General features: G+C 61.5%; 1 protein-coding gene across 1 annotated transcript in view; it reads left to right on the top strand.

The window, feature by feature from the left end:
• Window positions 1-1,226: 1,226 nt before the first annotated feature.
• LOC121274479 (NF-kappa-B inhibitor epsilon-like) overlaps window positions 1,227-12,119 on the top strand; it is a 38,533-nt gene continuing 27,640 nt past the window's right edge. The window contains exon 1 of the mRNA XM_041181813.1: window positions 1,227-1,773. Within this exon, the coding sequence (XP_041037747.1) occupies window positions 1,445-1,773 (329 nt within the window). The 5' untranslated portion in view covers window positions 1,227-1,444. The remainder of the gene's footprint in view (window positions 1,774-12,119) is intronic.

Here is a 12,119-nt window from a genome sequence, read left to right on the forward strand (position 1 = left end):
GTGGTTTATATATAGAATAACAGATACCCGGGAGTGAGTTACAGAATGGAATCTAATCGAGGGGTTCGGGTGGTTTATATATAGAATAACAGATACCCGGGAGTGAGTTACAGGTTGGGATCCAGTTGGGGTGTTTGGATGCAATGTCAGACAAGCTCACTCACAGGGACAGCATGAGGACATTCAGCCCTTTGAGCTTGCTCTACCATTCAATTGGTTTATGTCTGATCTGTACCTGAGTTCCAGGTACTGATGGTCAGTCGCTGGTGATCAGGGGCAGGTTTGATCAGGGATATTAGAGGCAGTCCAGAGATTCAATAGTGGCTGGCATTCAGCAGCATTGGTATAGGATGCGTAACACACCATATATCCTTCCGAGCTGCACCGTGACCTATCGGACATGCGTTACGGCTTATTACATAAAAGTGTTTTGGAGATAAAGGTTTCTTAAAGGGCCACTTCTGCTCAGCTTGTCAAACGCACTGCGGGTTGCGGTTGTGTTCACATGAGATCAGCTCCGGTTTTGCCAGTACGTTAAAGGGAAAGGAAGCTGCCTCCGCCTTCCCTTTAAGTGTCTGGCAGCCTGGCAGCCAGCAAGGGGGCTGGGGGGTGGGGGGGGGGAGGGGCCAGCAAGGGGCTGGGGGGGGAGGGGCCAGCAAAGGGGCTGGGGGGGGGGGGTGGGGGGGGGAGGGGGGGGGCCAGCAAAGGGGCTGGGGGGAGGGGGAGGGGCCAGCAAAGGGGCTGGTGGTGGGGGGGAGGGGCCAGCAAAGGGGCTGGGGGGAGGGGGAGGGGCCAGCAAAGGGGCTGGGGGGGAGGGGGAGGGGGCGGGGCCAGCAAATGGGCCTGGGGGGGGGAGGGGGAGGGGCCAGCAAAGGGGGCTGGGGGGCGAGGGGGTGGGGCCAGCAAATGGGGCTGGGGGGGGGGGAGGGGGGAGGGGCCAGCAAAGGGGCTGGTGGTGGGGGGGGGGAAGGGGCCAGCAAAGGGGGCTGGTGGTGGTGGGGGAGGGGGCCAGCAAAGGGGCTTGGGGGGGGGAGGGGGAGGGGGCCAGCAAGGGGCTGGTGGGTGGGGGGGGGAGGGGGCCAGCAAAGGGGCTGGGGGGAGGGGGGGGGGGGAGGGGGGGGGGGGGGGGGGGGGGAGGGGCCAGCAAAGGGGCTGGGGGGAGGGGGCGGGGCCAGCAAAGGGGCTGGGGGGGAGGGGGAGGGGCCAGCAAAGGGGCTGGGGGCGGGGCGGGGGGAGGGGTTCTCAGGGGAAGTTCCACAAACTGCGAGGGTTTATTTGGGGACTTGACCTGCATCAGGCAGTCTGCAGTCAGTTTAATGCAGAGGGCAAGAGAAGGGAAGCCCGAGTCCTCCCCCCCAACCCCCCCCCGCAACTCCAAAACAATTTGACCCAGCCCTTGGGCCTCGCTCCTCTCCCGCTGCCTGGAAACCTGCCGGTTTGGAACATGTCGCTGAGCATCGACAGCAGCCAGGAAGGTGCCCCCGGGTTCAAACTCCCCGAGGAGCCGAGCTCCCGCTGCGACTCCGGGCTGGACGGAGGGCTGGAGCAGCGGCAGCAGAAGCGGGAGCCCTGGGGGACGGGCCTGGGCCTGGGCCTGGGCCTGCAGTGCGGCTCGGGGGAGGACAGGTGCGAGTCGGCCTGCGACTCGGCCTACGGCTCGGGCCTGCTGGAGGGCTTCAGCTCCCGCTGCTCCCTGGGGACCTCCAGCCAGGCCCCGGTCCGCCCCGAGGCCACCTTCGACCCTTGGGCCTACCTGAGCGAAGAGGGAGACACGTAAGTGTAAATTATTTCCCACCCCCCCCGCCCCGTCCCTCTCCTTCCCCCCCTCAGCCCCTCTCCTTCCCCCCCTCAGCCCCTCTCCTTCCCCCCCTCAGCCCCTCTCCTTCCCCCCCTCAGCCCCTCTCCTTCCCCCCCTCAGCCCCTCTCCTTCCCCCCCTCAGCCCCTCTCCTTCCCCCCCTCAGCCCCTCTCCTTCCCCCCCTCAGCCCCTCTCCTTCCCCCCCTCAGCCCCTCTCCTTCCCCCCCTCAGCCCCTCTCCTTCCCCCCCTCAGCCCCTCTCCTTCCCCCCCTCAGCCCCTCTCCTTCCCCCCCTCAGCCCCTCTCCTTCCCCCCCTCAGCCCCTCTCCTTCCCCCCCTCAGCCCCTCTCCTTCCCCCCCTCAGCCCCTCTCCTTCCCCCCCTCAGCCCCTCTCCTTCCCCCCCTCAGCCCCTCTCCTTCCCCCCCTCAGCCCCTCTCCTTCCCCCCCTCAGCCCCTCTCCTTCCCCCCCTCAGCCCCTCTCCTTCCCCCCCTCAGCCCCTCTCCTTCCCCCCCTCAGCCCCTCTCCTTCCCCCCCTCAGCCCCTCTCCTTCCCCCCCTCAGCCCCTCTCCTTCCCCCCCTCAGCCCCTCTCCTTCCCCCCCTCAGCCCCTCTCCTTCCCCCCCTCAGCCCCTCTCCTTCCCCCCCTCAGCCCCTCTCCTTCCCCCCCTCAGCCCCTCTCCTTCCCCCCCTCAGCCCCTCTCCTTCCCCCCTCAGCCCCTCTCCTTCCCCCCCTCAGCCCCTCTCCTTCCCCCCGCCCCGTCCCTCTCCTTCCCCCCGCCCCGTCCCTCTCCTTCCCCCCCTCAGCCCCTCTCCTTCCCCCCCTCAGCCCCTCTCCTTCCCCCCCTCAGCCCCTCTCCTTCCCCCCCTCAGCCCCTCTCCTTCCCCCCCCCCGTCCCTCTCCTTCCCCCCGCCCCGTCCCTCTCCTTCCCCCCCTCAGCCCCTCTCCTTCCCCCCCTCAGCCCCTCTCCTTCCCCCCCTCAGCCCCTCTCCTTCCCCCCCTCAGCCCCTCTCCTTCCCCCCCTCAGCCCCTCTCCTTCCCCCCCTCAGCCCCTCTCCTTCCCCCCCTCAGCCCCTCTCCTTCCCCCCCTCAGCCCCTCTCCTTCCCCCCCTCAGCCCCTCTCCTTCCCCCCCTCAGCCCCTCTCCTTCCCCCCCTCAGCCCCTCTCCTTCCCCCCCTCAGCCCCTCTCCTTCCCCCCCTCAGCCCCTCTCCTTCCCCCCCTCAGCCCCTCTCCTTCCCCCCCTCAGCCCCTCTCCTTCCCCCCCTCAGCCCCTCTCCTTCCCCCCCTCAGCCCCTCTCCTTCCCCCCCTCAGCCCCTCTCCTTCCCCCCCTCAGCCCCTCTCCTTCCCCCCCTCAGCCCCTCTCCTTCCCCCCCTCAGCCCCTCTCCTTCCCCCCCTCAGCCCCTCTCCTTCCCCCCCTCAGCCCCTCTCCTTCCCCCCCTCAGCCCCTCTCCTTCCCCCCCTCAGCCCCTCTCCTTCCCCCCCTCAGCCCCTCTCCTTCCCCCCCTCAGCCCCTCTCCTTCCCCCCCTCAGCCCCTCTCCTTCCCCCCCTCAGCCCCTCTCCTTCCCCCCCTCAGCCCCTCTCCTTCCCCCCCTCAGCCCCTCTCCTTCCCCCCCTCAGCCCCTCTCCTTCCCCCCCTCAGCCCCTCTCCTTCCCCCCCTCAGCCCCTCTCCTTCCCCCCCTCAGCCCCTCTCCTTCCCCCCCTCAGCCCCTCTCCTTCCCCCCCTCAGCCCCTCTCCTTCCCCCCCTCAGCCCCTCTCCTTCCCCCCCTCAGCCCCTCTCCTTCCCCCCCTCAGCCCCTCTCCTTCCCCCCCTCAGCCCCTCTCCTTCCCCCCCTCAGCCCCTCTCCTTCCCCCCCTCAGCCCCTCTCCTTCCCCCCCTCAGCCCCTCTCCTTCCCCCCCTCAGCCCCTCTCCTTCCCCCCCTCAGCCCCTCTCCTTCCCCCCCTCAGCCCCTCTCCTTCCCCCCCTCAGCCCCTCTCCTTCCCCCCCTCAGCCCCTCTCCTTCCCCCCCTCAGCCCCTCTCCTTCCCCCCCTCAGCCCCTCTCCTTCCCCCCCTCAGCCCCTCTCCTTCCCCCCCTCAGCCCCTCTCCTTCCCCCCCTCAGCCCCTCTCCTTCCCCCCCTCAGCCCCTCTCCTTCCCCCCCTCAGCCCCTCTCCTTCCCCCCCTCAGCCCCTCTCCTTCCCCCCCTCAGCCCCTCTCCTTCCCCCCCTCAGCCCCTCTCCTTCCCCCCCTCAGCCCCTCTCCTTCCCCCCCTCAGCCCCTCTCCTTCCCCCCCTCAGCCCCTCTCCTTCCCCCCCTCAGCCCCTCTCCTTCCCCCCCTCAGCCCCTCTCCTTCCCCCCCTCAGCCCCTCTCCTTCCCCCCCTCAGCCCCTCTCCTTCCCCCCCTCAGCCCCTCTCCTTCCCCCCCTCAGCCCCTCTCCTTCCCCCCCTCAGCCCCTCTCCTTCCCCCCCTCAGCCCCTCTCTCTCTCTCTCTCTCTCTCTGCCCGCCCCCACCACCAGTCCCTCTCTCTCTCTCTCTCTCTCTCTCTGCCCGCCCCCACCACCAGTCCCTCTCTCTCTCTCTCTCTCTCTCTCTGCCCGCCCCCACCACCAGTCCCTCTCTCTCTCCCCCCCCCCCCCACCAGTCCCTCTCTTCCCCCCAGTCCCTCTCCCCTCCCCCGGCCCTGCAATCTTATTTTCTCTCCAAAATAACTATCCGCTTTCCTTCTGAATGCCACGGCTGACCCTCCCTCTACCGCACTCTCAGGCAGTGCATTCCACCTTAACCGCTCTCTGCGTGTAAAGGCTTGGCTTTATGGAGCTGTTGCTGGGTCTTTCGCCAATAGCCTCGAACCCGTGCCCTCTCGTTCTTGATCCTTCCACCGAGGGGATCAGTTTCTCCCCCATCTACTCTCTGTCCAGACCCAATCATGGCTTTTGATCCATTAAATGCCCTCTCAACCTCCTCTTCTCCAAAGAGAACAGTCCCAGCTTCTCCAATCTGTCTTCTCACAACTGAAGTTCCTCATCCCTGGAACCGTCCTCGTGAACCTTTCCTGAGCCCTCTCTAAGACCTTCGCATCCTTGCTGAAGTCCGGTGCTCAGAATTGTCCAGCTGAGGCAGGAACCAGTGTTTTATAAAGGGGTTCGCCGTAACTTTGTTCAGCCCCTCTCCTAGTCTGCCCCCTCACAAAGACCCTACACCTCCCAACCCCCTCGCAGCATCACAATTGGCTCTTAAACGACTCCGGGAGGTTCCTGACCACCCCCCCACACTGCGCTATTTGGAAGTCGATTTTAACTATCCATTGCTCTCTGTGCAAAGAGGATCTTTCAGCTACCGGGAGTTGCCTTTTAGTGATTTGACCCTGCCTCACCTCTCCCAGGAGTCAAATAATCATGGAGTTGGTTGGGTGGGGGGGGGAAGGAGGTGTGTGGAGGAAGGGGAATTGTCCTTCTGGACCTTTGGCAGGCGAGAACTGGTTTGAGTTATATCTTGTGGTGTGCTGAGAGTTTCTGCAGCAATATTGAGGTGTGGGTTAATTTGGAGGGAGGGGGTGGTGGGTGGTAGGGTGTGATTATGATTTGGGATCCGGCTGGGGTGCGTGAGCTTCTAATTGAGGTGGGGGGGGGGGGGGTAGCTGAATCTGCAGTCTCTGCGACCTTATCGGGACGCGGGAGGCTATTTTTCCCACCTTCCTATCCATTCAGTGACAACCTGTACCGAGCCACAGAGCAGCGTCCCGACGCTTTTTAAATTATCCCGGGTTTTCACAGCCCCCACTGGATCATTCCAGGTGTCGATCTCTTTACGTGAAAACATTCCCAGCCTCAGTTCCCTTTTCCTAGCTTGAACCAGCCCACTCTGAAATACTAGTCAAGGTTTACTGTCTCCGTTCTCTCCACCTATCTTGAGTCCCTTTGTGAAATCACCTCTCAAGTACTGGAGTTCTCTGACTGAAACCCCATCTGTGCCTTTGTCACCTCCAGACTCAAGCGTTCGAATGCTCTCCCTGTCCAGCCTCTTCATTTCCACCCTCCGTAAACCTCAACTCATCCAAAACGCTGCTGCTCCGTACCCTAGCTCACCCATCACACCCCGTGCTTGGGAGCCGCTTCCCTATCTCTGTAGCCCCCTCCAGCCCCTACAACCCTCCGAGATTTCCGCGCTCCTGCAATTCCGGCCTCTTGCTCATCCCCGGTTTCCATCGCTCCACCACTGGTAGCCGTGCCTTCAGCTGCCTGGACACTAAGCTCTGGAATTCCCTCCCTGAACCTCGCTGTCTCTCTCAGGAATTCCCTCGCTGTCTCTCTCAGGAATTCCCTCGCTGTGTCTCTCAGGAATTCCCTCGCTCTGTCTCTCTCAGGAACTCCCTCGCTCTGTGTCTCTCTCAGGAACTCCCTCGCTCTGTGTCTCTCTCAGGAACTCCCTCGCTCTGTGTCTCTCTCAGGAACTCCCTCGCTCTGTGTCTCTCTCAGGAAACTCCCTCTCTGAGTCAGAACTCCCTCGCTCTGTGTCTCTCTCAGGTACTCCCTCGCTCTGTGTCCACTCCCTCTCATGGCCTCACACCTCCCTCGGCTCTGTGTCTCTCTCAGGAACTCCCTCGCTCTGTGTCTCTCTCAGGAACTCCCTCGCTCTGTGTCTCTCTCAGGAACTCCCTCGCTCTGTGTCTCTCTCAGGAACTCCCTCGCTCTGTGGTCTCTCTCAGAACTCCCTCGCTCTGTGTCTCTCTCAGGAACTCCCTCGCTCTGTGTCTCTCTCAGGAACTCTCCCTCGCTCTGTGTCTCTCTCAGGAACTCCCTCGCTCCTGTGTCTCTCTCAGGAACTCCCTCGCTCTGTGTCTCTCTCAGGAACTCCCTCGCTCTGTGTCTCTCTCAGGAACTCCCTCGCTCTGTGTCCTCTCAGGAACTCCCTCGCTCTGTGTCTCTCTCAGGAACTCCCTCGCTCTGTGTCTCTCTCAGGAACTCCCTCGCTCTGTGTCTCTCTCAGGACACTCCCTCGCTCTGTGTCTCTCTCAGGAACTCCCCTCGCTCTGTGTCTCTCTCAGGAACTCCCTCGCTCTGTGTCCTCTCTCAGAACTCCCTCGCTCTGTGTCTCTCTCAGGAACTCCCTCGCTCTGTGTCTCTCTCAGGAACTCCCTCGCTCTGTGTCTCTCTCAGGAACTCCCTCGCTCTGTGTCTCTCTCAGGAACTCCCTCGCTCTGTGTCTCTCTCAGGAACTCCCTCGCTCTGTGTCTCTCTCAGGAACTCCCTCGCTCTGTGTCTCTCTCAGGAACTCCCTCGCTCTGTGTCTCTCTCAGGAACTCCCTCGCTCTGTGTCTCTCTCAGGAACTCCCTCGCTCTGTGTCTCTCTCAGGAACTCCCTCGCTCTGTGTCTCTCTCAGGAACTCCCTCGCTCTGTGTCTCTCTCAGGAACTCCCTCGCTCTGTGTCTCTCTCAGGAACTCCCTCGCTCTGTGTCTCTCTCAGGAACTCCCTCGCTCTGTGTCTCTCTCAGGAACTCCCTCGCTCTGTGTCTCTCTCAGGAACTCCCTCGCTCTGTGTCTCTCTCAGGAACTCCCTCGCTCTGTGTCTCTCTCAGGAACTCCCTCGCTCTGTGTCTCTCTCAGGAACTCCCTCGCTCTGTGTCTCTCTCAGGAACTCCCTCGCTCTGTGTCTCTCTCAGGAACTCCCTCGCTCTGTGTCTCTCTCAGGAACTCCCTCGCTCTGTGTCTCTCTCAGGAACTCCCTCGCTCTGTGTCTCTCTCAGGAACTCCCTCGCTCTGTGTCTCTCTCAGGAACTCCCTCGCTCTGTGTCTCTCTCAGGAACTCCCTCGCTCTGTGTCTCTCTCAGGAACTCCCTCGCTCTGTGTCTCTCTCAGGAACTCCCTCGCTCTGTGTCTCTCTCAGGAACTCCCTCGCTCTGTGTCTCTCTCAGGAACTCCCTCGCTCTGTGTCTCTCTCAGGAACTCCCTCGCTCTGTGTCTCTCTCAGGAACTCCCTCGCTCTGTGTCTCTCTCAGGAACTCCCTCGCTCTGTGTCTCTCTCAGGAACTCCCTCGCTCTGTGTCTCTCTCAGGAACTCCCTCGCTCTGTGTCTCTCTCAGGAACTCCCTCGCTCTGTGTCTCTCTCAGGAACTCCCTCGCTCTGTGTCTCTCTCAGGAACTCCCTCGCTCTGTGTCTCTCTCAGGAACTCCCTCGCTCTGTGTCTCTCTCAGGAACTCCCTCGCTCTGTGTCTCTCTCAGGAACTCCCTCGCTCTGTGTCTCTCTCAGGAACTCCCTCGCTCTGTGTCTCTCTCAGGAACTCCCTCGCTCTGTGTCTCTCTCAGGAACTCCCTCGCTCTGTGTCTCTCTCAGGAACTCCCTCGCTCTGTGTCTCTCTCAGGAACTCCCTCGCTCTGTGTCTCTCTCAGGAACTCCCTCGCTCTGTGTCTCTCTCAGGAACTCCCTCGCTCTGTGTCTCTCTCAGGAACTCCCTCGCTCTGTGTCTCTCTCAGGAACTCCCTCGCTCTGTGTCTCTCTCAGGAACTCCCTCGCTCTGTGTCTCTCTCAGGAACTCCCTCGCTCTGTGTCTCTCTCAGGAACTCCCTCGCTCTGTGTCTCTCTCAGGAACTCCCTCGCTCTGTGTCTCTCTCAGGAACTCCCTCGCTCTGTGTCTCTCTCAGGAACTCCCTCGCTCTGTGTCTCTCTCAGGAACTCCCTCGCTCTGTGTCTCTCTCAGGAACTCCCTCGCTCTGTGTCTCTCTCAGGAACTCCCTCGCTCTGTGTCTCTCACAGGAACTCCCTCGCTCTGTGCCTCGCTCTGTGCCTCTCTCAGGAACTCCCTCGCTCTGTGCCTCTCTCAGGAACTCCCTCGCTCTGTGCCTCTCTCAGGAACTCCCTCGCTCTGTGTCTCTCTCAGGAACTCCCTCGCTCTGTGTCTCTCTCAGGAACTCCCTCGCTCTGTGTCTCTCACAGGAACTCCCTCGCTCTGTGCCTCGCTCTGTGCCTCTCTCAGGAACTCCCTCGCTCTGTGCCTCTCTCAGGAACTCCCTCGCTCTGTGCCTCTCTCAGGAACTCCCTCGCTCTGTGCCTCTCTCAGGAACTCCCTCGCTCTGTGCCTCTCTCAGGAACTCCCTCGCTCTGTGCCTCTCTCAGGAACTCCCTCGCTCTGTGTCTCTCTCAGGAACTCCCTCGCTCTGTGTCTGTGCCTCTCTCAGGAACTCCCTCGCTCTGTGTCCTCTCTCAGGAACTCCCTCGCTCTGGTGCTCTCTCAGGAAACTTCCCTCCGCTCTGTGCTCTCAGGAACTCCCTCGCTCTGTGTCTCTCTCAGGAACTCCCTCGCTCTGTGTCTCTCTCAGGAACTCCCTCGCTCTGTGTCTCTCTCAGGAACTCCCTCGCTCTGTGTCTCTCTCAGGAACTCCCTCGCTCTGTGTCTCTCTCAGGAACTCCCTCGCTCTGTGTCTCTCCTCAGAACTCCTCGCTCTGTGTCTCTCTCAGAACTCCCTCGCTCTGTGTCTCTCTCAGGAACTCCCTCGCTCTGTGTCTCTCTCAGGAACTCCCTCGCTCTGGTCCTCTCAGGAACTCCCTCGCTCGTGTCTCTCTCAGGAACTCCCGTCGCTCTGTGTCTCCTCTCAGGAACTCCCTCGCTCTGTCTCTCTCAGGAACTCCCTCGCTCTGTCTCTCTCAGGAACTCCCTCGCTCTGTGTCTCTCTCAGGAACTCCCTCGCTCTGTGTCTCTCTCAGGAACTCCCTCGCTCTGTGTCTCTCTCAGGAACTCCCTCGCTCTGTGTCTCTCTCAGGAACTCCCTCGCTCTGTGTCTCTCTCAGGAACTCCCTCGCTCTGTGTCTCTCTCAGGAACTCCCTCGCTCTGTGTCTCTCTCAGGAACTCCCTCGCTCTGTGTCTCTCTCAGGAACTCCCTCGCTCTGTGTCTCTCTCAGGAACTCCCTCGCTCTGTGTCTCTCTCAGGAACTCCCTCGCTCTGTGTCTCTCTCAGGAACTCCCTCGCTCTGTGTCTCTCTCAGGAACTCCCTCGCTCTGTGTCTCTCTCAGGAACTCCCTCGCTCTGTGTCTCTCTCAGGAACTCCCTCGCTCTGTGTCTCTCTCAGGAACTCCCTCGCTCTGTGTCTCTCTCAGGAACTCCCTCGCTCTGTGTCTCTCTCAGGAACTCCCTCGCTCTGTGTCTCTCTCAGGAACTCCCTCGCTCTGTGTCTCTCTCAGGAACTCCCTCGCTCTGTGTCTCTCTCAGGAACTCCCTCGCTCTGTGTCTCTCTCAGGAACTCCCTCGCTCTGTGTCTCTCTCAGGAACTCCCTCGCTCTGTGTCTCTCTCAGGAACTCCCTCGCTCTGTGTCTCTCTCAGGAACTCCCTCGCTCTGTGTCTCTCTCAGGAACTCCCTCGCTCTGTGTCTCTCTCAGGAACTCCCTCGCTCTGTGTCTCTCTCAGGAACTCCCTCGCTCTGTGTCTCTCTCAGGAACTCCCTCGCTCTGTGTCTCTCTCAGGAACTCCCTCGCTCTGTGTCTCTCTCAGGAACTCCCTCGCTCTGTGTCTCTCTCAGGAACTCCCTCGCTCTGTGTCTCTCTCAGGAACTCCCTCGCTCTGTGTCTCTCTCAGGAACTCCCTCGCTCTGTGTCTCTCTCAGGAACTCCCTCGCTCTGTGTCTCTCTCAGGAACTCCCTCGCTCTGTGTCTCTCTCAGGAACTCCCTCGCTCTGTGTCTCTCTCAGGAACTCCCTCGCTCTGTGTCTCTCTCAGGAACTCCCTCGCTCTGTGTCTCTCTCAGGAACTCCCTCGCTCTGTGTCTCTCTCAGGAACTCCCTCGCTCTGTGTCTCTCTCAGGAACTCCCTCGCTCTGTGTCTCTCTCAGGAACTCCCTCGCTCTGTGTCTCTCTCAGGAACTCCCTCGCTCTGTGTCTCTCTCAGGAACTCCCTCGCTCTGTGTCTCTCTCAGGAACTCCCTCGCTCTGTGTCTCTCTCAGGAACTCCCTCGCTCTGTGTCTCTCTCAGGAACTCCCTCGCTCTGTGTCTCTCTCAGGAACTCCCTCGCTCTGTGTCTCTCTCAGGAACTCCCTCGCTCTGTGTCTCTCTCAGGAACTCCCTCGCTCTGTGTCTCTCTCAGGAACTCCCTCGCTCTGTGTCTCTCTCAGGAACTCCCTCGCTCTGTGTCTCTCTCAGGAACTCCCTCGCTCTGTGTCTCTCTCAGGAACTCCCTCGCTCTGTGTCTCTCTCAGGAACTCCCTCGCTCTGTGTCTCTCTCAGGAACTCCCTCGCTCTGTGTCTCTCTCAGGAACTCCCTCGCTCTGTGTCTCTCTCAGGAACTCCCTCGCTCTGTGTCTCTCTCAGGAACTCCCTCGCTCTGTGTCTCTCTCAGGAACTCCCTCGCTCTGTGTCTCTCTCAGGAACTCCCTCGCTCTGTGTCTCTCTCAGGAACTCCCTCGCTCTGTGTCTCTCTCAGGAACTCCCTCGCTCTGTGTCTCTCTCAGGAACTCCCTCGCTCTGTGTCTCTCTCAGGAACTCCCTCGCTCTGTGTCTCTCTCAGGAACTCCCTCGCTCTGTGTCTCTCTCAGGAACTCCCTCGCTCTGTGTCTCTCTCAGGAACTCCCTCGCTCTGTGTCTCTCTCAGGAACTCCCTCGCTCTGTGTCTCCTCAGGAACTCCCTCGCTCTGTGTCTCCCTCAGGAACTCCCTCGCTCTGTGTCTCCCTCAGGAACTCCCTCGCTCTGTGTCTCCCTCAGGAACTCCCTCGCTCTGTGTCTCCCTCAGGAACTCCCTCGCTCTGTGTCTCCCTCAGGAACTCCCTCGCTCTGTGTCTCCCTCAGGAACTCCCTCGCTCTGTGTCTCCCTCAGGAACTCCCTCGCTCTGTGTCTCCCTCAGGAACTCCCTCGCTCTGTGTCTCCCTCAGGAACTCCCTCGCTCTGTGTCTCCCTCAGGAACTCCCTCGCTCTGTGTCTCCCTCAGGAACTCCCTCGCTCTGTGTCTCCCTCAGGAACTCCCTCGCTCTGTGTCTCCCTCAGGAACTCCCTCGCTCTGTGTCTCCCTCAGGAACTCCCTCGCTCTGTGTCTCCCTCAGGAACTCCCTCGCTCTGTGTCTCCCTCAGGAACTCCCTCGCTCTGTGTCTCCCTCAGGAACTCCCTCGCTCTGTGTCTCCCTCAGGAACTCCCTCGCTCTGTGTCTCCCTCAGGAACTCCCTCGCTCTGTGTATCCCTCAGAACTCCCTCGCTCTGTGTCTCCCTCAGGAACTCCCTCGCTCTGTGTCTCCCTCAGAACTCCCTCGCTCTGTGTCTCCTCAGTGAACTCCCTCGCTCTGTGTCTCCTCAGAACTCCTCGCTCTGTGTCTCCCTCAGGAACCTCCCTCGCTCTGTGTCTCCCTCAGGAACTCCCTCG

Source organism: Carcharodon carcharias, assembly GCF_017639515.1.
Source record: "Carcharodon carcharias isolate sCarCar2 chromosome 37 unlocalized genomic scaffold, sCarCar2.pri SUPER_37_unloc_1, whole genome shotgun sequence".
NCBI classification, from domain to species: Eukaryota; Metazoa; Chordata; class Chondrichthyes; order Lamniformes; family Lamnidae; genus Carcharodon; species Carcharodon carcharias.